The 25765-nt window shown below is 28.4% G+C and overlaps 2 protein-coding genes across 5 annotated transcripts; one reads left to right on the top strand and one right to left on the bottom strand.

Moving 5' to 3' along the window:
- Positions 1–465: 465 nt before the first annotated feature.
- Positions 466–18824, top strand: LOC108000476 (SET and MYND domain-containing protein 4). Its single transcript, XM_017060831.3, has 9 exons — positions 466–1543; positions 4478–4628; positions 6319–6446; positions 7157–7352; positions 10745–10866; positions 10944–11378; positions 12260–12461; positions 13551–13766; positions 15933–18824. Exons 1-9 carry the CDS (start codon positions 1183–1185, stop codon positions 16255–16257), a joined length of 2136 nt encoding a protein of 711 aa, XP_016916320.1. The 5' UTR covers positions 466–1182; the 3' UTR covers positions 16258–18824.
- On the bottom strand, positions 17316–25632 carry LOC108000454 (Y-box-binding protein 1). Of its 4 annotated transcripts, none has more exons than XM_017060780.3 (7): positions 25412–25632; positions 23854–23917; positions 22893–22926; positions 22539–22800; positions 22161–22471; positions 20148–20210; positions 17316–19810 (listed from the first exon to the last, which is right to left on the bottom strand). In XM_017060780.3, exons 1-7 carry the CDS (start codon positions 25470–25472, stop codon positions 19766–19768), a joined length of 840 nt encoding a protein of 279 aa, XP_016916269.1. In that variant the 5' UTR covers positions 25473–25632; the 3' UTR covers positions 17316–19765. The 4 variants fall into 4 exon arrangements, with proteins under 4 accessions (XP_016916269.1, XP_016916270.1, XP_016916272.1 ...); XM_017060781.3 differs by having other exon boundaries at positions 22560–22800; positions 25412–25631; XM_017060783.3 differs by lacking the exon at positions 20148–20210 and having other exon boundaries at positions 22560–22800; positions 25412–25631.
- Positions 25633–25765: the final 133 nt, after the last annotated feature.

The raw sequence follows: 25765 nt of genomic DNA on the forward strand, positions 1-25765 counted from the left end.
AAATTATAAATATATAGTATTTAAATTTTCAAATTCTTTAAATTCCATTAAAAACACATAAAATAATGAAAATTTTTAATATATCTGTATATCTAACTTTGTAGAAAGATAATTTCAATTTCTTGCTTCGAAAGTAATTCGATAAGGGTTCACAATAATAACAAAAATAACGAAATATGTGTTATTGTCCCCACACACACTAATGCGAAGCAGGGTTGTTCTAACTAAATTTCATAATTTGATTGGTTCAATTACATTATTTCAATTATATGATTCGAAACTTTCGATTAAATACTTTATCATCATTGTAATTACGATATAATATAATTGAAATGCATTGGAATTCAAATGCAATGTAATCAAATTATAATTCACAACTTTGATGTTTTTTTCTGAATGAGTCGCATTACGTGATTGCTATTATTTTTTCCCTGTAATATACACGATATATCGTAATGTTAACACTAGAACAATCAAAATGATTTTTTATTTTACGATGATATAAAAATATTTTTGACAAAATTAATATTGTAATTTATTTTCATAACATCACTCTAATTACTTTAATCATTTTAATCATTCTTACGTAAAATAGATAATTAGATACTGTAAACAGATTGTTAATATATTGTATTTTCCTTTAACATACATAATATAATACATAATATGTAAATTATAATTGTATTAAATAGATATATATTTAATTATTTAAATGCATATGTTTAAATTTCGAGAGAAATAAAACAGAAAACTTTCGCGTTCAGATACTTTCCTGATTACTTAATTTCTTCATCTTTCATCATCTCATCACTTTCGCTTTAATCAACATTCCTTGATTCCTAATTCCCAAGTCGTCATTCGATTGCATTATCTTATTATACAATCATGAATGAGCATGGTAGCTTGATCGAATAAGAAATTAAAAATATAATTCGAATAAATGTAAATTCGTAATTAATTATAATATATCGAATAATTCAATATTGTAATAATTCCGCAACAACACTCTGTGGCGCAAAGCAATTCGCAATTGCTATTTCGAGACGGAAATAGCTGGGTCGAGTTCGTCTAAAATTATTCGATTGGATAGAACGAAATCTCGTTTACCGCTTAGTACGCTTCCGTGGCGGTGTCTCTTAACCGCAATCGATCACGCCGGTGTATCGATTCAACGCCATCGATATGGCGGAATCGGAGCGGTTTTACAAAACTCTGTGCTCGTTGGAGACCGTCAGATCCGAGAAAAGGGGTTTCTTCCGGGATTTCAGCGAGGACGTGGTACGAGTCGCCGGGGAACAGTGGATCTCGAAGGTGTTCGGTCGACTGACCACCGACGAGGAACGAGTTCGAACTGTTTTCACCGATGGAAAGATAAAGGACGCTGTGCTGGAAACGTTGAATCGCACCGAGATCCTTTATCGCGATAAGGATGCAATGGCATCTAGAGCGAGGAGACTCGAAGGATTCGAAGCTTTGGCAGCGGAGGAAAGGAGGAAAGCGTTGCTGCTGTTCAGTCAAGCTATTCTTCGAGCACCTCTTCCAGGTTTTTCTTTTCTTTTTTTTTTTCTTTTTTAGAAGATAATTAATTAACAATGTTTAATTAAACTTTTACCGACTGCGCGATTAATGGAAGAAATTAAAGTTAGGTTATGTTCATGTTCCTTTTATCTTTGTCGTTTTGTGTGTATGTTTCTCTTAATATATCTAAGAACTTTGAATGAAAAGATTCATTAAATTAATTGTAAATTAATGTTTTATAATTAATAATTAAGAAATGTTATCTTTGTTTGAAACAGTATAATTTTCTATTCAAGAGTTTGAATTGGAACTAATATAGGATTTTAATTCTTTTGAATGTATTGATTATAATATTTAATAAATTTAGTATTATTATTATCTTTGTTATTAATAGTTGTATATTTATATTCATATCTATTATATAAGATAAATATTTATACAAAAATCATAATTGTTTTTGTTTCGAGATAAATCTGAATATGCATATAATATATATCTACAAAATGAAAAACATATTTATTCAAATAACATGAATTAGAAATTGGGTAGTGAGGTTCTATTATCGATAAATTAATATTATAAACTATTAAAACTTTTTATTAGAAATAATAAATGAATATATTATCGAATTATCTATTAAAAACGACAAACAATCATCTACATAAAAAATGGAAAAAAATTAATACAAAGAATTAAGAAAAAATTTTTTGAAATGTTTAAATCATTTTCTTTTAATTTCATATTATTTTTTTCTTTTTGCTACAAACATTTGTATTATAAAATTATATCAGACATCGCTTTTAATGTTAGAATCAATACAAATTTTTATTATCGATGTAAACAAAATTTTAAATAACCAATATAATATTTCTCGTGATTTTCCATATCCAAATACTTATTCGAAGATTTATGATACATCGAACAAGTGGAAGACTCCTGTACGCATCAATCTGCCGAAATTATTCAAATTGGTATCGAATCTTTAAATATTTAACGAATATACATAAATATACATAATCAAAGAATCGAAAAAAAAAAATAAAAGAAAAAATCGAACTCTAAGATTATATATATCATATTCATTGATATATAAACGTGAAAAATAAAATGTAACGTTACGATGTCTTTAAAATAGCAACAGAATTGCAAATGTATCGATATCCTTTCGAAATATATTTTATTTATTTAAAAAATTCAAAACGATCGAGTAAATATCATTTACGATTCCTTTTGATGGCCACAAAGAATCGTATATGCTTGATTGCCATTATATTGCCATCATTCTTTGTCAATAAAGGTGCGAATACATTTGAAAGTAAAATTTTCGAAAATTATTTCTTGAAAATACTATCAATGCGACAATGTGATTAATCGTTTCGTAGATATAGATATATACATATATATGAAAAATGTAAATATACATTGTAGGAAAAAAGTTGAGTACAAATTTTAAAAGCATGTCATTAAAAATCATTAATTTTGGAGTTACCAGATATTCTATTGCGATAAAATATTATTTCTATATTATGTGTTTCTTCTTTTTTTATTTCAATATATATTTCAATACATTTTTTCATAAAAGTACACTTTATTTAAATCCAATAGATTTTTATCTATAGAGACCTTTAATGTATAACAAATCAATTGTTTTATTAAATGAATTAAAGAATCGAAAATTATTGTTAAGAAAAATGAACCGAATATTGTTCAACTTATGCATGCTTTTATGGAAAATGGTGTATATTCAAATGAACGAGAGATTAGAAATATCTTTTTTTAAATTCGAAACTAATGATTTTTATTTATATTTATTAAGAAATTGTTGTTATCAAGAAATATATATATATGTATATATGTATAATTTGGAAAATCAAAAAAAAAAAAAAAATAGTAACTTACTTAAGAATTAACAAATGATTCATGCGAAGAATATGTATATGTTATGCAAAAAAATATGCATAAAATATGCATTATGTAAAATATGTAAAATAAAAAATATATTTTTAGAATTTAGTCCTACGATAAAAATGGATAATGATAGAAATGTAGATATTTTTGTTCAAGTTTCACTTTTTTATCTTTATTTCGTGTAAAAATAGCTATAAATTATGATAACATTTGCATAAACATCTGAGATAATCTAGATAAAAATCGATAATACCAAAGGAAAAGTAATACCAAATATCTCAAATTTAATTGATATCTCTTATTCAATATATTGATATATACTGAATTGTATATTATATATTATTGTATAATATGATATAATATTTAATATTAATAGGATATTTGCTGGCGTTTTTATCCAAATAAACTTTTTTGTCTATTTCATTTTTTCTTTTCAATATATTCAAGATAAAAATTCAACATTATTCTCTGTTGATTTTAAATATATTATAAATATATACATAATTGATTCTATAAATTTTCATTCACATACAACAATTTCTATTTTTATAAAATAATTTTTTATATATTTTTAATAATCTTGAATTACATTAAATTATCATTTCGCAAAAATTTTCTTAATTTATTTCTTTATAATATGAACATCGTTTTACGTATATACATTTTGAAATGCCAATAATTTTATAACATGTAATTAAAATATATTAAAGTCAAAAAATATTTTTAAAAATATGTTTAAAAAAATCGAAAGTCCAAAACTTCAAAAATTAATTTTATAGAAATTATTTTTTACGTAAATGAGAAATCATAAATAAGAAAATATAATATACATTAATTTTAATTATATATATAAATACATATAATCCACTTCAATATGATGCTATTCTGGGGAAAAAATCATGAAATCACGAAAATTGTAAAAAAAAAAAGGAAAATACAGATCTTTGTAATATAAATAAAAGCAAAATAATTATTTTGAAAAGGATCTAATTTTAATTTTTTCGTTCAAACTAGCGATCTTCCTCTCTCTTCTCTTGTTTCTTTTTTTCAGGGAAATGCAAGACAGTCGATCGAGGATTAGGATTGCCTCTCGCGTTCCTAGCTAGAGCCGAAGCTTTTCTCACGTGGAACGAATACCGGTTCGCTCTGGAAGATTTGACTTTCGTCGAGGAGATGAATCATCTTCTGCCAAACGAGTTAAGGTGAAGAAAGAAGTATTTGAAGATGAAAGAAACAGAGAGCATAGGTGTCGTTTTAAAAGTTATTCTAAGTTAAAAAAGTCGATATACGTATTTTTTTCAATGATCTTTCTTACAAATAATCACTAAAAATAATTAAAATTATTTATTTTGGTTATCCAGTAATCAATAACAATGATAAGAATTCTTTTTCTTTGTTATTCGTAATCGATCTATAAAAATGTTTTATGATTACGTTTGATTATTGTTAACGCTATGATTATTTAATATCGATCGATAATATAAATTTAATTATTATAAAATTTATGGAAATATAAATATGGATATGCACGAAACAAAGAATGGAATTAAATAGGAAATTAAAATGTTAAACGTTATACAAGATGAAGAGAATTTAAAATAAGCCACCCGAATATCTCGATTATGATAAAAAAAAAATGTGTCAGATTAAATTTGCACAATGAAAAATATCAGAGAATTTGATGTAAATAGTTTTTTGATAAATAGAATTCATATAAAATAATATATTTTTGTAAAATGTAGTAAAACGCATACATTGGCCTATGGTTCAAGATTAATCATAATCAATAAAAGTTTTATTATCAATTGTAAGAGAAAATAATTTATTCTTAATATAAGCAATCAAACACTTTATTTATATAATGGCAATTTATCGATATATATAAATGATGCTCTACATGTATGCTCTAAAATAAATTTCTTTCTGTTCTTTCATCTTTTTTCTAATTATCGATTGTACTTTTTAATTTAATCTTCCCTATAAATAAAAATCTAAAGTCTGACGAATCATATTTTTCATTCTTAAATAATATATTTTACAAACCACACTATAATCTATATTAGAATATATTTAAAAAAATTAATATTCATAGATAAGGAATAAATAATGACGTATAACAGAACGTTTATTTATATTCAATGATTCATATTATCGTGATATTATTAACAATCAGAGCAATTACATGAAATAAATTATTCTCGAATTTGACTTTGAAGTTGACCTTGTACTATTATGCAAATCATTATGCGCATTATCTTAAAATGTTTTACTAGATACATACGAAATATATCATTCCATTTAAAAAAAACGATCTTAGCATGACCTCTAGGCGTTCACCTATTAAAAAACTATTTACATGCAAGGTTGATTGACATATTTTTTCCTATCACCAATAAATTAAGATATTTAGTTGATTTATTTTAGATGCTTTAGATATCCTATACATAAGTTAGATAAAAAAAATTTAATCACAATATTATTTATTTTATTCTTTGTTTCATATATTTTCATATCTTTCTTGGGTTTAATAAAATATATAAGTTTTACAATTAATTTTGTGTTATTGATGGATATTAATTACAACAATTGACAATAGTTAAATATAAGAAATGTTTTAAACAAAAAAAAAAAATTTTCTGATCATTAATATATATTGGTTATCAAAATAAATTGTCAATTCATTTAAATGGCTATTTTAAATAATGAGAAGAGTTAAGAGTTTATTTTCTTTCTTAGTCTTTTATTTCTAAAAAATTTCTCTAAGATTTAATTATGGCTGCCATCTATTTAAGTAAACGTTAATTCTTACTCAACGATTTTTCTTTTTTTTAATTTTTTGAATAACTGCTATTTTGGATTTTTGGAAAAATGTAAAAAGAAAGTGTCTTTTAGAACAATGTTGGCTCGGAAGAAAGAAACGTGCGAGAAATTCTTACGTGCAAATGAGAAAAGCCTAGTATCTATAGAACAGGTGTCGGATCGAAGGAATGGAGCACTGGTTGCCACCGAGGAGAAATATGGTATGTTTCTGTCGTTGAGATTGGCAACCATGACGGCCAATACACTGAAGCTACACTTTCTCAGAATAAAATATACATCTACATCGCATAAAATTAAAAAATTCACAAAATTTTAACCAAAAAATTGTCCAACAATCGTTTATTTATACAAAATATTCATTTATACAAAAAATATCTACACATTTCATCCATAAAATTAAAAGATCACACAAATTTTAATCAAAAAATTATTCTCTTTCGATTCTTTCTAGCACAAAATTTTCATTTATTCACAGTTTTTCGATTATTGAAAAAATATTTATTCGTTTATAAAAAAAAATATTCTTTATCAAATATAAAAATAAATACAGAAAAGAATCTCCAATATTAATCAAGAAATACTAATTATTTCTAAATTAACAATTACACCAAAAAAATAGTTTAGAGAAAAATTAAAAATAGTTTCCAAAAGAACGTTCATATTTTCTAGTTTTCATTATTTTTATTATTAAACAAAATATTTATTAAACAAAAATCAGATATAAGAAATACATAATTCTCTTTACAATAAGCAATCATTTTGTTTATAACGAGGCTTTAAAATTAGAATATTCACTGTGTTAATTATTGCATTCGTATATAGAAATATCAAAATTTAAATTAATTTTAATACTCAAACTCTTCATTCCATTTTCTTCTATTCATTTCAAATCAAATTCGTTTACTCGCAGTATTAAAAGGTGGTGAAAATCCTCGCCTACCAGGAGCCTCGACTCTCCTCGACGTTGAAGAAACGGTGAATGCTGGCAAACGAGTGATCGCGGCCAAGAATATCGAACCTGGGGATCGATTGATCATTGAATCGCCGCACGCGGCTATTTTGCTTCCAGAATTCTTCGGTACCCATTGCCAACACTGCTTTTCGAGGTTAGCTTTGTCTCCAAGTAAATGTCCTTTTTTTAGAACTGCGCAAAAATTAGAGTATGTTGTAACAAATATTGGAAAATTCGAATAAATGTTATTTAATATGGATTATTTTCATTTAATTTAATTTAATTTTGTTCCAAATAGAGTAGAGTGATAGAATATTCGATTAATAAAATGTTTGAATATTTAATATAAAATTGTAACAAATATTATTACAAAATTGAAATATTTTCATGAATAATTATAACTTGAAAATATTACCCAGAATTTTCATTATTTCCATTGCTATGATAAGATAATTTAATTTACATTGTTGTGAGTGGAATAGAGTGATAGAATATTCGATTAGTAGAATGTTTGAATATTTAATATGAAGTATGAAATAAATTGAAAATATTATTCATTTTAATATTTGAATATTATTTGCTGTAATAGAATCTTCATTATTTCCATTGCTATGATAAGATAATTTAATTTACATTGTTTGCAAATAAAATGATGGAATGTTTGATTAATAGGATGTTTGAATATTTAATATAAAATATGAAATAAATTGTAACAAATATGAAATATTCCCAAATATTCTAAAATATTATTTAAAAATACTATTCATATATATTATTTAATTTCTGATTTAATATCTGAACGAATATTATTTGTTACAATGGAACTTTCACTATTTTCATTAAGGTGTTGAAATAATTTGCATTATTGCAAATAGAATATTTATATAATTCAGATGATAGAATATTCGAATATTAAGTTAGTTATAAATAATGGAGGTTTTATTATAATTACATTTGAATTAGATATAAATTGAACTCCATTAAAATAAATCAGAGAGGGTAAATATATAATATGACTAGTTAATATTTCTTATATAATCTCTCTTTGTGAGACATTTTTAGAGGATTCATCCAAAATAAACAATTCTGACGATAGCAGTCACAGTTTTTGATTCAAACGATTATTTTTACAGATGACAGAACAGTGGCCAAGTATCCAATAATCTAAATGAAAAATAAATTGATCAAATGATATTGATTAATCAAATTGTATAAATATATAAATCTATATTCGTTTCACAAGTAATATTATCTGTTTTAATATTTTACTTTTTTGCTCATTATAATTAGAATGTCATTATCTATAGAACAATCTATAAAACAAGCAATAATTAACTATTTACAATATTCAAACATCATGATATAAAAGATTATTGCTCTAAAAAAATTGATACATCTTTAATGAATCAATTCTAGAGAATAAAATTAAAGTTGAAAATATATATAAAAATATATGTTAAGACTTATTTATTAAAATTATTTTACATTATTTAACGTAAACTTAATTTGTTTATAATTTAATAAATAAGTCTACATTTTATACATCAACTTTTGCATTCGTTTCAGCTTCTAGGATCGATCCTTCAAAAATGTCTTCATTTCATCACGTCTTCGTTTCATCATCAAACAGAAATTTCAAATTATTCGTAATTTAACGAATAAGCTCGACCGACTCTTTTATAAATTTTTATAATTCATACGTTCATTTTGATCGATCTTCTGGAAACGTATTCCACAAATATATAAATATATTTCAAAATATATTTTTCAAAATTATATATTTCAAAATTATATTTTGATAAATATAAACTATAGTTGTTTTTTACAAAAAAAAAATTTTAATCTGAAATTGAATTTGAAAATGAGCGATACAACATTTGAAATTTAAATTATGCTATTCAAAAATTATATTACACAATAGAAGCAAAACATATAAAATCGCATATTAAAACTTTATGTGAAAAAGAAAATGAGATAAAATTTCATATAAATAAAGTCTATTCTATTCTATCTATTTCTAAAAATCTATTTTTACTTTCTTTTGTACTAAATCCTTTTAAATCGAAAATTTTAAAACGATTCTGAAAATAATTTCTTCGTACTGTTATATATCGGTTCTAACTAAAACAGTTATAAGGAATCGAAATGATATCATAACAGTTATAAATTAAAAAAGTTCTATATCCGTTACAGTCCCGGTTCTGCAGAAACCGTTATTATCGGTATTAAATGATTACATATTAATATATTCCACTTTGTCTTTTACCTCAATCTCTTTTACACGAATGAAATGTATAGTATTAGAAAGAAACTTTCCTTATTCCTTAGAAAATTGATGGCAAATAAAGTTTGATGAATGCCAAATAGAAAGATATATTTTTGTGATTATGTACAAGTGAAAAATAATGACTTTGAAATTAATTAGTTAATATACTTGTATTATTAATAAATATATACATTGATACTAGTAATTTTAGATATAATGATGATTATTGACTTTAAATGACACTTATTTCTTTGAATAATATTAAAGTTATAAAAAGTTTATTAATAAATGAATAAAAAAATTGTTGATTACACAACAATATATTTCAAAACCATATAATAAATGTTTTAATAACTGTATATTAGAATATTAATTATTATACTGTTTAATTATAACTGTTATTAATTTATATAATTATATAATATATGATATAAAATGTGTTCAGAGATTCATTAACCACTATTTTTTCTTTTGTAAAAAGTAAGCATTAGAAAAAAATGTTAGAAAAAAAAATTGTTTTGTTTTTTATATAATGATATACATCAATTTTTTATATATTTTTTTTTCTTCAATATTTTTGCAGAAAAGAAAGTGATCTTCAGTTTTTTTAATACTGCATATGTTTTTACAACATATGAAACCATCATATCATATGTCAAGAATTTATTCATGTGTCTGGCCATTATTTTCAAGACCAAAATGCAAAATAAAGCAAACATTTTGCATATTATGAAATGTTTTCGTTTTTAAATTATTTACACTTGATGATGTATTATAAATTTTTAACAGTGATATTTTTAACAGTGCATCATAAAAAAAATTCAAAGGAGAATCAAAAAATTCAAATTTGAAATCTGAAATTGATAATTATTTAAGTGTACCATAGGTCTGTCAAGTTTCAATTCATTTGTTTGGATAATAATATTCAAGAAATTTGTTTCACTATTCTACAATATAATATAAAATGTTTCTTTCATTTCTGATTTTGAAGATCATATATAATATATAATAGATAATCTTGAAGATCACTTATCATGCACATGAATGAATTCATCTTGACATGATTTCATATATGATTTTACATATAATAAATATATATAAAAATTTCATCTCCACCTCTTGCACGATTTACAAAGAAACTTAAAAAAAGAAAACTTAAAACAAGAAAAAGAATGATTAAATCCTCCAACACCTTAATATACCAACAACTAACGAAAAAAAAACAAATTTATTTTCTTTTTTTATTCTTCGTAACATTGATTTTCAATTTTGTTTTTCAGATTCAAAGCTCCGATAGGATGTCCGGATTGCAGCAGCGTGGCGTTCTGTGGAAGAAAGTGCAGGGATGCAGCTTTGGCCAGCTACCACAAATACGAGTGCAAAATTCTGGTCCTGTTGATAGGTATATTACACGGCTTACAAAGAACGATCTTTTACCTGATCCACGTTCCGAAAAACCATCCTCTGTTGCTTCGTCAGGCTCGGGGATGAGTGTTTTGAGCATGCTCGCCTTGCGAATGGCGACTCAAGTTGGCCCAGTCGGCTGCCTCCGCGTCTACCGAGCATTAAATCGTCAAGATTCTGTGGTGGAGAAAATTGCAGAATCATCGCCGATAACAACAACGACGGAGAAACTGAGCAAATCGGCGAAACGTCGTTCGAGAAGGAAGAAACTGCGTGACTCGAGACGGACAAAGGGGGAGGAAACGGTGGAGGAACGTCGGGAAATAAAGGGAGGGGGAGGGGAGGATGAGGAGAAAATGGTGGAAAATGTGGATCTGCGGGTATACGATCTCGTAATGCATGAAAAACGAAGGACCGCCAAGGATTTTTTCGAAAGATCGTTGATGGCAGCGTTTCTTTTCAAGTGCTTGCAGAAGGTTGGATTCTTCGATAATCCATCGAGCAACGAAGGTAAGCTAGAAAGCTAGAAAGGGTAAGAAACTTTTTTTGAATTTTCTGATTGTACTTGGCGAATAGAGAAGAAGTGAGATTAAGAAAAAAATCAGATTGTTTATATAAATTTTATTAGAAGCATGAATAAATTATCAGTAAGAGTTTTATTTACTCTAAATAAAAATATAGAATTAATTTTATTTCGAGAAAAACGAATTTTAGAATTCATCCATGTGATTTTATTCTATATTTTTTTTCACAAGTAAAAATAAAATCTTCTATCGACAGTTTATTAATATTCAATCGAAAATATAATTATACTTAACAAGTTTTTGAAGTTAATTTTCTAGAAAACGAAACCTAGAAGAAAAAATTTTATTCTATACACACTTTTGTATTACTCATTTATTGTAATAGTGAAATTTGCAATATTTAAATTATTACATATGGAAAAAACCCATTGTTATATACTTTGTATAATGTTTTTCCACTGATAAAATTTTACAAATGCATTTTTAAATTGTACATTTCCTTAAAATGCAAGATTCTTAATCTTAAAATATTTAAAATCATGTTCTCTAAAATTATATATAAAAATATATAAAATCATATATAAAAATACATATATACTTTGAATTATATAAGTAAAAGAGTCTTAAAATTCTTATAAAAGCACAAATCATCATAGTTTTTAAACAATTGAAAATAATTCCTTTAAAATTTTATATTTACTTACATATAATATCGATTAGATTATATTAGACAACTTTGGAATATATATTTCTATATATTCAAAATTTTCGTTATTTCGTCTTTATCTTCATCTCAAAGAATAGAAAAAAAATGTAGAAAAAAATTAATACTTCAAAATAGAATTTAACCATGTCTTCTCATTTCAGAGACGCCCAACGATCGAGAGATCGCAGTGGCTAGTCTGCTGCTGAAACATCTTCAGTTGTTGCAATTCAACGCGCACGAAGTATTCGAGACGCGAGTTGGAATGGAGCATCGGTTTCGTGGTAGCAAACCTATCTATATAGGAGTAGCCATTTACCCGACAGTTGCCCGATTCAATCACGATTGTTATCCGGCAGTAACCAGGTGGTTACTTTTAGGGATAAATTATTCGAGACTTTTCGAGTTCTTAAGCCTCGAAACTTTTTGCTATTTTTTCGGGACACAATAGAACATAACAAATAATTTGCATAAATTATTCGTGACACTATTAATTTGTTTTTATTATACTTATCATTTTTATTATAATTTCAATTTGTAGTCAGATTCGTTATTCAAATTCATCGATTCATTAAGTATAATTTATTTAAAAAAATAAAAAACATTTAATTTTCTGCAAATCGAAAAAATTACTATTGGCTAATTATGAATTTAAAAAATTTCAGAAATTAAAAGTTTGTTGGCATTTTAATTCTTTACGAGACAGATGAGTATTTTTCAGGAAAAGGAAGAAAAATATAAATATTTTAAGCGTAGAAAGTTTCGAAAGCTCATAAAAATCGAATTTAAAAATCCAGTCTCAATATTTAGTTACAGTAATGTCCATTTAATTGTCGCAAGATTAATATAGAATTCGTTATGGAAGATATAAGTCTCGTGACAATTGTTTTTTCTCGATTTCATTCTTTAAATTTCATTAATTTGATTAGAAACAAGAGAGAAAAACATCCTGGTATTTCTTTTTACGATGTATAATACTTTAATGGACAGGCGCCATTCTTATTGCTTTTGCACATATAACGAGCAAATCTCATCATTGCGTCATGATATATAAATATGACTAATATTTTACAAATATTATTGATTTGAAGAAACTTAATTTTGTAATTAAAAAATCATATTAGATTTAGTAGATTTAGTTGTCATTTTTTTATAAAAATAATTACCTAAAAATTATCTAACCTAACCTAATCTAAATTAAAACCAATTCATGAAGTGGAAATATGAAATAGAATTTTTATGTTTCTTTCTTTATTTTTATAAAAACGACGAATAAAAATTTGTTCTATTCAAAATTGAAATTTCCACAATCTCCAAAGTATCAAGTTTCTACTGGTGCATGCGTGCTTTAAAAAACTGGTTAACAAAACACTATGATATTTCCTATTCGATCAATCATATCTTTTCACACTAAACTTCTCTGAAATTATTACACTTTTTATTTCACTTCTTTAGATATTTTCTCGGCCGTTGTATCGTGATTCGAGCAATTCGCAGTCTCCGACCAGGAGACGTAGTCGCTGAAAATTACGGGCCTATATTCACGAAACGAAACTTGGAGGAGAGACGAAAAAATCTGGCTGGAAGATATTGGTTTTTCTGCGAATGCAATGCCTGTCGTGAAAACTGGCCATGCTTGGAAATTATGACGAACGATGACGTTAAACTGAGGTGAATGTGCTCTTCTTTTTTTCTCTTATTGTCTTATGTCGGTTCATCTATAAAGATGTATCTGTGTGTGAGATAGAAAAAAAGATCTGAAGGAAGAATATGAGGTATGATCAAAAAGAAATCAAATTGGATTTAGAATAATCAATTATACATGTACTGCACATCTCTGAATTTAATGACTTTTTAAGAAGAAATATGAATAGAATTTTTTTAAAAAAATAATATTACATAAAAATCTGACAACAGTTAGAATTGTTTTTGTAAATTAAATAAATTTTACGCTTTCATGGATTGTTTTTTTTAAATACTTTGTTATGATGTATATACCTTTGGAAGATATATTTTTAATATATTTTTCTATTTTCAGAACAAATAGAAACAAAAATTGATATACAAAAATATCGATTAAGAATTATTTAAGTTAAGAATTATTAAGTTATAATTCAAATTTGTATAGATAAAACGAGATAAAGCGAAACAAACTTTCTAAATATATCTCACGAATATATTAATATCCTGTATAAATAATAAAAAAATAATTATAGAAATTCGTTGCATTTCAATAATTTTAAAAAAAGAATAAAAGATCTAGTCTAATCAAAATTAATTCATGAAAATATGAAAATGAAAAATCTTCATTTCGAATTATCTTTTTTTTTTTTTGAATTGAAGTAAATTTAAATGCGATCAATATCGATTTCAAAATTTCAATACAGCTGTTGCATAAATATCTTTTTTAATATTATAGCGGAAATTTTTGCTAATTAATCATTATTAATAATAATATAATAGTACAAAACTTTAAACAAATTACAATTTTTGTTATTATTTATTAATCTAATTTGCTCAAACTTATATTAAATCTGATCAAAATCTGAAAAATATTACGATATATATATAATGAATATATTTATATCTTAAAAATTAAACTGAGCAGATACATGTATAAAAAAAAATAATTCATTAAATTAATTTTTTAACATATTTTTTTTTAACATATTCCAAGATCATTGAAATCAATGAAAAGTTTTTTAAAATTAAATCACTAAAAAAATTAATATAATAAGTTGATTGTTTTATAAATACTGAGTTCAAATTTATATTATTAATATTACATAATTATTAATTTTCTTAGATATTTGTTAGTATCATTTGATCAATTTTTTTATTTTTCTCATTACATAACAAAAATATTTAAAATAATCTTATTATAATCTGTATTTTTCTTGACAAATAGTATTCTTATAAATTCTTTATTAACAAAATGTATGATACTGTTTTATTTTTCCTATAACTGAAAATTAAATTGAGTTAAAAATGACATACAGTAATCGAAATAACATGATTTTATTTCGACTAAATTTTTCTTGAACTCGATCTTCGTATAATATCCAATATTTATTCCAAAAGATATATTATTCAAGATATAAGAAATACTTTATATAATTGCAAATGTTTCAAAATTGAATTAATGGAAAAATAATATTAAATTTGTGTAAAAATAGATCAATTTACTATAATATTTTGTATATTTAATTTTATCTAATTTTTAAATTATTTTTAAAATATAAATTTTGTATGAATATTATGAAACTATTATATTATACTAATATAATAAATATTTTTCATATTTTTCAAGATATATATTAAGAAATATAATGATAATTAATTTATGTATTTTATCATTTATCCTTATATGATATTATCTTGTAATTCGAAATTTAATCGAATTTAATCAAATAAACTGTTTACGGATACATACGTTCATTTACAACATTTACAACATCTCAAAAATATAAGAAACATTATTCTCAGAATAATTGCATTTATATTTTTTTATAAAATTCATGATATGATTGAAATTTTTTTTAATTTAATTTAAATTGATTTATAAAGTCAACAATAAAATACTTTAAGAACGTACAATTCATAAAATGAATCTATCATGTTATACATGAAATATATATACTTATCTTATTAAGATTAAAAAACTTTTTTATCAATTCAATATCTAAAAAAATATTAAAATAATATGAACATCTACAAGTATTTATATAGAAACTATCCATTTCAATGAAAATCTTTAGACTAATTTATAATAAAATTGTTATATTCACAGCCTAGTTTATTTTTGATTACAATTTCATAAATTGTTTTCGATCGTAGATGTCCAACCAAAGGATGCTCTAACATTCACCAACGTCCACGAAATTCCAGCAAATCCATCTTCGAATGCTCCTCTTGTCGACGAAAAATTGACTTGAGAAAACCGTTGGACCACGTGCGCGAATGCGAACAACTATACGCTCGAGGATTTGAAGCAATGGAAAAAGAACAACCCGAGAAGGCACTGGAGGCATTCTTTGAAGCAACGAGCAAATTTCATAAAATTGCTATGCCGCCTCATAAAGATACTCACTTGGCTGAAATTGCAGCGAGCGCGTGTATGGCGGATGAAGGAAACGTTTACCGACTCGATTCTTTCCTTTGATTACGCGAATTTGCTACCATCTACTTGTGAATAACGAAACAGGAAGAAATGAAACTAACAGGAATAGAAAAAACAAAAAAAAATTGTGATTATTACCTTCATCGTAGTTTGATCGTTTGAGCAACATTTATCTCGATAAATAATGATTAAAATAAAAATATTTCAGAGAACGAAACTGTTACAAAAATCACGTGATAGATCGGAAAAAAGGAGAAATATATGGATAATCGATGTGAGAGTGTAACAAACTTCACCCTCAATTCGTGAGTTTTGCGATTTTTTTGGCATTTATTTTTTATAATGCACATGTTTCGTGAAAAAATTAAATTCCGTATATGAAAGTAGCTTTTCCAAGTTTCGCATTTCGGTACAAAATTCACTGGGTTCAAAGGGAAGGAGGGAATCGTCAGTCGTTGAGGAAACAAGGATAAGGATAAGGACAAGGATATATATGGATCGGGATAAGGAAAAATGTGGAAAGAGGTTAAGGTTAAGGTTAAGAATGAGGAAAGCAGGATAGATCGATCGATGGGATATCGATCGACGGACGTCGTTGCAACGCGTCCAGGTCGCGACCGGCGAGATCTACGTCTCCTCTTTTACCTGTTGTTTCTTCGAGAGATACAAGCTCCCTCGACATTCTTTTCTTTCATTCCTTTTTCTTTCCATCTGTCCCTCGACCCTAGACTCTAGGGACAGCTCATCGTGCATCATTGCGATCGCTCCTCGCGAAAAGCTGAATTTAAAACTAATTGACTGTCGCAACGAGTGGTACGCGAATTGTCACGATCCTCTCGTACTCGTCTCTCCCTCAAAAGTAATAAACGCGATTCAAAAACGTCTCGCGTGAGAAAAACGAGACGAGAGTACCGAGAATCGTCGAGTACGATTATCACTCGACTAATTAATTCCAGGCCATCGAAACGGGAACGCATCAACATTACAGATCGCTCGAAAGAGATCGTACGATCGCTTTGCGCTCGCTGTTCAACCGCAACGTGGCCAATTTTTAAACATCGCGTTGCCTGTTACGCTCACACGCGTACACTTCCGCTCGGTTTTTCTTTTTTTTTTCTTTTTTTTCTTTTTTTTTTTTTTTTTTTAGTACATTTTCTCTGTTTCTATTTCTTTTAATTCCGATATTCACTTTCAACACATGCATCGTTCTTTTTTACTCGTACAATTATAACGTTCTTTGTTCAAATTACGCGTGTTTCGCGGTTCTCGTCTTACGCTTTCCGTATCCTTTCTTCCTTTTCGTCGCTAATTTGCGTCTCGCTGCAACGCGTGGGCTTCATACCGGTTGAAGAACTACGAGACGACGAACCTCGTATAATTATTTATGAACCGGCACGCTACCATCTTCCCTCATACTCACTTTCTTTTATTTTCAATCGACTGCGGAGGAACGCGAGATCAGGCGATACTGTTTCATATTTGATGCTATATTTCAACATATACACACGCACACACACTCTCTCTTTCTCTCTCTCTCTCTCTTTCTGTTTTGCCCCAGCTCTATTCTGATATTTCTCCCAACTATGCCATTCCAAGATCAATCGCAAAAACATTTGAAGAGTGTAAATCTTTTTTTCATCTTTTTTCGAAAATCGCAATGTGACCATACGACGTTGGCGATGACGATGGCGATGACAATTACGACAATGGCGACCAATTAAGATTGCGATGTCAAAGAGGAAAACAAATAAAAATTAAAACAAAAAGGAAACTAAAAAATAACTTGTTCACATGTTGAAATAAAAGAAAAATGTGTCACAACAAACTGCGCGTGTAACTTTCAAAACGCTTGGAAAGAAAATTGTACACTTTATTTTCCGACGATAAAACTACAAACTGAAATTTAAAAAAATGTTCCGTTTCCATGCAAAATGGTATAAATTTTTTCGTCCTCTCTTACTTTCTTTTTCTCTCTCCCTCTCTCTCTCTCTCGCTCGCTCTCGCTCGCTCTCTCTCTCTCTCTCTCTCTCTCTCATTTCTTCATTCATTCATTCACTCGTTCATTCACTCACTGACAAACCGCAGGTTTGCATTGTCAATTGAGAGGACATTTTTCAAAATTTGGAGAATCGACACGTTCGAGTAACGGTGACAATTTTTACACGATAATCGAACGTTATCGATTCATTATCAAAAAATTACGAAATAATTAATCCGATTAACTCACAACGCGTTAAATTTCTTAAAGTCAGATAATACATTCATCTGCTTCAAAGGTTATACCCTCCTGGGGCATCGACCATGTTATTTGGTACAAGCGATCGTGAAAGTGTCGACAGTTTGTAACACGTCGCTAAATATAGAATCAAACAAAAAATTTTGCATAATTTGCTATCGCGTTTAGTCGTTAATCATTGAACGAATCGTTTTTTTTTTTTTTTGTTACTGCGATGCAAAGTCACGAACGAACGAGGACCGAAGAGACAAAAGCGACACGACGAAAGACTGATTTTCAAAACGAAATCGAACCTTGCATTTCAATGAAGACGAAAAAATAAAGGGAAAGAAGAGGAAAAGAGAGAAAAAGAAAAAAAAAGAAAAAAAAAGAACGGAATAATTTCGAGAGAAACTGAAACGATTAAGCTGACACAATCACGGGTAAGCGCGCGTAGTAGTGTTGCAATGTTCCAATGATTTCACGCGCGCATTTACCGATTACGACAAGAGAAAAACTCCGCGAACATCGCGTTAAACTCAAAGATATACATATACGTAAAACGATCGAATGCGTTTCGTTGAAGAAAAATTAAAACGTATGGAACAATGAATACGCAAAAACAAGAACAAAAATACCACTATTCGAATTCGTATTTTATCCCATCACCGTATTTCTTCTCTTCTCTCTTCGTTGTTTCCCTTCACAATTGAGATTACTCTTTTAAAAACTTTGTATACACCGAAATTCGTTGTAGTCGCAATTTTCGTTTTTCATCTTCACCGCCGCCTCCGTCCAACGAAATACTCCAAAATATATCACTTATCGCCGTTTCGTTCCGAGTCGCGGAATCGAATCATACGCATTGGTTAAGTTTCGATTTCGCGTTTCTTTGGACCATTTTTTTTTCTTTTTTATCTATAGAATTTTAACGAGTAAAACATTTACTCGAAAATCCATCGATTTTTCATACAATAAAAAATCATCGTATGGCGATAAGTTCAATTTGAGAGTTTGTTCGCTCGTAGTCGATCCAAGATAAACTTTCTTCTTCACGACGAGACTTTTCAGCGTATTATATCAAATAATTCCGGCAGCGCTTTGCACACACTTTTTAATCTTCTTTATCTGCCGGGGAGAGTGGAGCAGTATTTCATAATTTCTTTTCATTTCTTGCTTTTTTGTTTCGCTTTTTTTTTTTTAACTTTTTCAATTGTTATGTTACATTGTTGCTGCTGCGGTTGTTGTCGATGCTGTTGCTTCAGTGTATAACGGGTGTTGGTGTTATATATTAAAAGGAGTGTTTTTGTTGTAGTGGTACCATTACTCTTGTGGTTAAGCGGTGCTTTCGGTGGTGGTGTTTTGGACCGGCTGACTTTCCTGTAAATCAAACGAACAAGATTTAATAATTAATTCTAATCGGATAGAAGAAAACCGGGCCAATTCACAATGATAAAACATGAGTAACCTTACACTGAAAAAAATACAAATATAAGAACGCGAATGAAAAGCAACGAATCACACAACAAAGAAAACATAGCAGATAAGGATTGGTGCTATTATGATACCAAGAGAAAGACTAACCCCAAGGTGTTAAAGAGAAGAAAGAAAGAAAAGAGCAAAAACTGAGAACAGTTGGTGAAAAAGGAAAAATACAGGATAGTATACGATCGAAAGAATATGGAGGAAGGAAGAGAGAAAAATAAAGCCATGTTACCTGTGGAGCAGGGACATCGACAAGTGCATCCTTATCTTTAGGTGCATCCGACTTCTGCTCCGACTGAAAAGAGTACAAAAAGATACGTGCAATAGTGTGTGCTAAGCGCTACGATAAAGATTCGTCAACGGACCGAACAATCGCGTGAACAGAAACTGAAAAAAAAATTACATATACATATACAGAATATCCCGAGAATCATGGTATATATGAGAAAATAGTAATTCTACGTGTAAAAATAAATCGAAAAAAAGAAATTTTCATCATATTTAAAAATTTTGTTAAAAATTTTTCAAATAAAAATGAAATTGATTAATTTTTTATTGAATATCTTATTGAAATGAACTATTCGTAAGTTATTCTACATATATATATAAATATGTACATAAAAATAAACAAAAGATATAAAAAAATTTTATTATTTATATTTATTCAATTACATTTATATTTATCTTATATATAGAAGATTAAATATTTACAATCAAGGAATCTAACTGGCGAATTTTCAAATCTAATTTTCTCAAAAATTAATTTTTAAAGGAAAAAAATATATTCTATATTTTTTATTTATTTTTATATGCAAAATTATCTCCTATCGATAATTTATTCTTATTTAATCGGCAAATAACTAGTTTCATTTGCACTTGAAAATGTTTTAAATTTTATTTATTAAATTAATTTAGAAACAAAATCTTACTCGGAAAAAAAACAGATTATTCTTCTTTTTTTGTTTATTTTTGTATATAGAATCACCAATTCAATCGATTTTATACTATGACTTTCAAGATATTTTATATTATATATATGTACGTGTTATTATATTAGTAGAATATATCTTTTATAGAGTCGATATCTTTACAAAAACCAAAACAAATATAAAAGTTGGTATACAAAAATATCAGTTAAGGCTTATTTAATTATAAGCAATTAAAGTTTACTTATAAGTTGTTAGATGAAACAAGACGAGAACAAAATGCGATTTCATTTTTTCTGTCTCACTTCAAATCGCTTAAATTGCTTATAATCTAATAAGTAAACTTCGATCAACATTTTTATATACAAATTTTTATATTTGTTTTCGTTTCTAGAATCGATCCAATAAAGATATTCCATAAATATATATATTATCTGAATATTTTTTATTAGTACATATGTACATAAATAACTAGATAAAGAGAAGCAGACATAAAGGAGAGAAAGAGAAAGAAGAAACAGAAAAAGATGCAAAGAAAGAAACAAATTACAAACAACTAAATTAAGACATTATATAAATAAATACGATAGAATAAAACACAGGAGCAGAAGAAATACGTAGTATGTGCGATCCGTTGATGACGATGGACATATTTACAAGTGTATCGTACAAAGAAAATAAAAGGTTTGAAAAACAGACAATGCATAAATCTCGGACTCTAATTTTCTAATCGATCCAAACAATCATTCTTATTTGTATCGCTCTTTATAATTAATTAAAAATAACAATTATTCGATTTCAATTTGATAAATGCAATATTCAATACAGCAGTAAAATAATTCTTCATAAATTTAGAAAGAGCGATAGCGATAATGCATTGAACGGTTAATAAAGTATCAACATGACTCTACATCTACCACGAATTTATTGTATCTAGCAGGAAAATCAAAAGGTTTTTTCATTAAATTATGAACGATGATGTAGACTACGATTACTACCATGCAGGATTATCGAAATTACTAGGTTAGGTGAAACAGTAGCCATAATTTATTATAATCGGAAAAATGTTAATGTCGCGACTCTTGAATAATCTCTTTCATTAATCGACGTCCGAAATTCATGCCAATCGAAATGGGAGAATAAATGTTTGAAACACGATTGATAAAGAAATAGACCCAAATAGGACGATCTCGCGTAAACTGGAGCGATAAAAAGCAAAGATCGAAGAATAGATTTAATATTAATTTGGTGATAATGATGGTAATATCGCGAAAATTGACAAAAAAAATAAATTAAGTCAAAAGAAAATTGTTACGGACTTTTACTTGGCCGTCCTGGCTACGAGGACGACGCGGAGGTCCGCCACCTCTTCCTCCACGGAAATTACGGCGGAAGTAACGACGAGAAGGTCCTCCGCGTCCACGGCCGCCACCACGTGGCACGCCACCGTCACCGCCAGTCTCGCCACCTTGCTCGCCACCTTCGCCAGAGTTATCCCCTTGCTGTTGCGCGGACGGACCAGAACGGCGTGATCCACGATAGTAGCCGTCATACTGTCGTCGAACTCTGTAACGTCGTTGTTGTCCGCCACCCTCGCCGACGTTTCCTTCGTCCCCGGTCTTACCCTCACCTAAAACAGATCAACAAATTATCAATTCGATCGAGAAGGCAATATCATTATATCACTTATTACACACCAGTTTCATAACCATCCTGACCTTCTCTAGGTCTGCGTTGAGTTCGAGTGTTCCCACGTCTTTGACTGATGTACCAATGACCTCCGCGATATCCGCGTCGCTTATCGGCAGCATAAGGCGAACCTTTTACTGCTTCCCCGGATGGACCAGTAACGTTGGCCGCTTCGTGACCTTTTTCGCCTATTACCACGTCAAATTCGACAACTTCTCCATCACCGACACTGCGTACAGCCTTTCTCGGATTGTTCTTCACGATGGCTGACTATGAAAATTATTAACACGATCAGAAATTTGAAATTCAATCCAAATTCATTCTTCATTTTTCTAAACTATAATGAAATTAAATATACTTACTTGATGAACAAATACGTCTTCCTTGGTGTCATTCCTAGAAAAAAATCAAACAAATTGCATATGATTATCGATTGATCGAATTATTTTAGAAGGCGAATTCATTTATGATTCATAAATTTCAAAATCGTGATTACACGAAAATTTTGTGTGTCTGAGAACATGGATCGAATGTTAAAATTTTTTACGTACGATCCAATGGGTATTCAGACAATCATTTTTTCTACCACCGTATTTGAAATTATTCCGTTTAATTCGCGCAATGAACGCGAACAACGGTGCGAATGACCAGTGGCAAAATTTGATCATGAAATATTTTCTCCAATCTATGGATAAACTTCTATTAACTGCAATGTTACGAAAATCGCATCATTGCAACGTACGACATGCTTTTGGCTATTTTCCAAACGCATAATGCGTTATATCGTTACCTATATATATATCGGTATATATTACGAAGAAGCAACAAGAGAAGAGTAAAGAGGAAGAAAAGAAAGAATTAGTAGAGAAGTGGTATGGGGTGGGGTATAGTAACTGGGAGAGGGGAGAGAGAGAGAGAGAGAGAGAGAGAGAGAGAGAGAGAGAGAGAGAGAGAGAGAAGAGTACTAGAAATAGTACTAAGAGTATTAGAAGATAGACGAAATGAACGAATAAATGTGACCAATGCACGTGTCAAACGAAACGCCTATTATTTGTAATAAATAAAATATTAAAATGTTCAAATAAAAATCACAAATGAATCTGCATTATTAAAAATATCGTCAAATCTATCTTCAAAATTGATTCTTTTATAACAAAACTAGAACAAAGATAAAATGTTTGTGAATTTCGAATATTAATTTGCCATTAAATGCTAGATATGATAAAAATATCTCAGTTAAAAAAAAAATATTGTAATGAATATTAAAAAAAAACAAAGAGATAAAAAAAAAGGTAACGCAGAAAACAGTAAATCGTTACTAACCTGTTGATGAATCCATACCCACTCTTCACGTTGAACCACTTCACAGTCCCGGTCACTTTGTTAGCTGAAACCCAACAAAAACGAAATAGCACTAATTAAATATCTACCATCACGCAACCTGGTATTATTCGATAAACGCATTCTTAAATTTGATTAAATCATTTCTTGGAAATTCAGCGATTCAAATGTCATCTTGTATTTGATTGTTTTACGAAAAATTCATTTCAAGCAATGATTGTAAAAATTGAAAATAATAATGACATGAAAAAAAATATATTAATATTGACGATAAATTAAAAATTTCTATTTTTTTTTTTGATTAAACATAACAATTTCAAAATCAAAGTATGTAAATAAATATATGTATAGATCGACAATTAAATGATAATAATAATTGTTTACTTCGTCTATCATATTCATAACCCTATTTATATTTGAAATCTTTGTGTTTACTAATTATTGTGATGGTGACAATTAAAAACGAACTATTCAAACTATTAGATTAGATGTTCACATAGCAAATGCTTTATATTACTAATGTTTTCATCAAAAATGAAAACAATACGCTCACATTTCTAAAATTTTATTAACGATTTCCATCAACGATTTGTATTTAGATCACAATTTACGCCTTGAAAATTCACATTTCGCGCGTTAGAAGTGAAATATGAAATATAAAATATTAAGTAAAATAACGGTATATTGATGCATGTAAGCGCGTACACGTTTCCCTTTCTTTTCATTCCTCATAACCTCTTGAAATTGCAGTTCATTTTTCACTCGTAGAAAACTTTTCGCGAGGCCAATCTAAAGTGGAAGCTGATGATGGCAACGCGCCCGGTTTGCTCCGAAAACGAATCATTCAAACGGAAGCGAATGTTAACGGACAGTCGGAAACTTACGTAACTAAGTAGTGTTTTGCTTGATTTACGAAAAATACATTGAGAACACGCGGAAAGAAAAACAACAGAGAAATTTCCAGAAATTGGAACATTATGATGTAATCGTTAAATTTCAAATTATATCATTTTATATATATTCGATACAAATAGAGATAGGGTAAAAAGAAGGAATAAGAATAAAAATAAAATAAAAAAAAAAGAAAAAAAATAAAACTACAAAATCAAGGCGATTGTATACTTTTGAAGCGTCTATACGGGTTTTGATGTACGCGTCTCTTTCTTTCCCTCTCTCTCCCTCTTTCTCTCTAGGAATCAAGAAATTTTAGTAGAACTCGGCAGTCGATGAAACTATCATGCAAGTTATTTTAGTCGGAATAAAATAAAAAAGAAAAAGGAGAAAACAAGTAGGGAAAGAATAAATTTCGAATTTAATCGATTTCTATGCAAAAAATTCAAAAAGATATAAATAAAGAAAAGAAAAATAATAACCGGCTTGCCGGCCACATGCCACATGGCTGAACGTCTGCTGCTCCCCTAGACGCCATTATTACATGCAAACGATCTCGGAGAAACGAATCCGCTCTCTTTCTACTCGATTTTTACACCGCCGCAATATATGAAAAATGATATTAAGACTAAATATACTATTCACTCACCGATGATCAGCTTCTGCTGGCCAGCCTTTGGTTGTTCGGGCTGTTTTTCCGGGTCAGCCATGGTGGTGGTGTTAAGGTGTTAAGACACGCCGCTGCCGAACCTAGATGTTCCCGTCTTTCTGGTTGTGGTGTTGGTTCCCTTCTAATGTTCCCAACATGGCTGCGCCTCCAGGCGACCGTACAAACATCCTTCCTGTCTAACGAGCTCTCTGATAGGTTGGCTCACAAACAAAACCGCTCATTTGACCAATCCTGGCTAGAGTTTCACGGAACGCGCGTGACGTAACTCACGCGTTACTTCCTTGATTTCTTTCTCGCTTGCTCGCTTTTTCTTGTGCTTTCTTGCTCCTTTTA

This window comes from Apis cerana, linkage group LG16 (genome assembly GCF_029169275.1).
Source record: "Apis cerana isolate GH-2021 linkage group LG16, AcerK_1.0, whole genome shotgun sequence".
Classification (NCBI taxonomy): Eukaryota; Metazoa; Arthropoda; class Insecta; order Hymenoptera; family Apidae; genus Apis; species Apis cerana.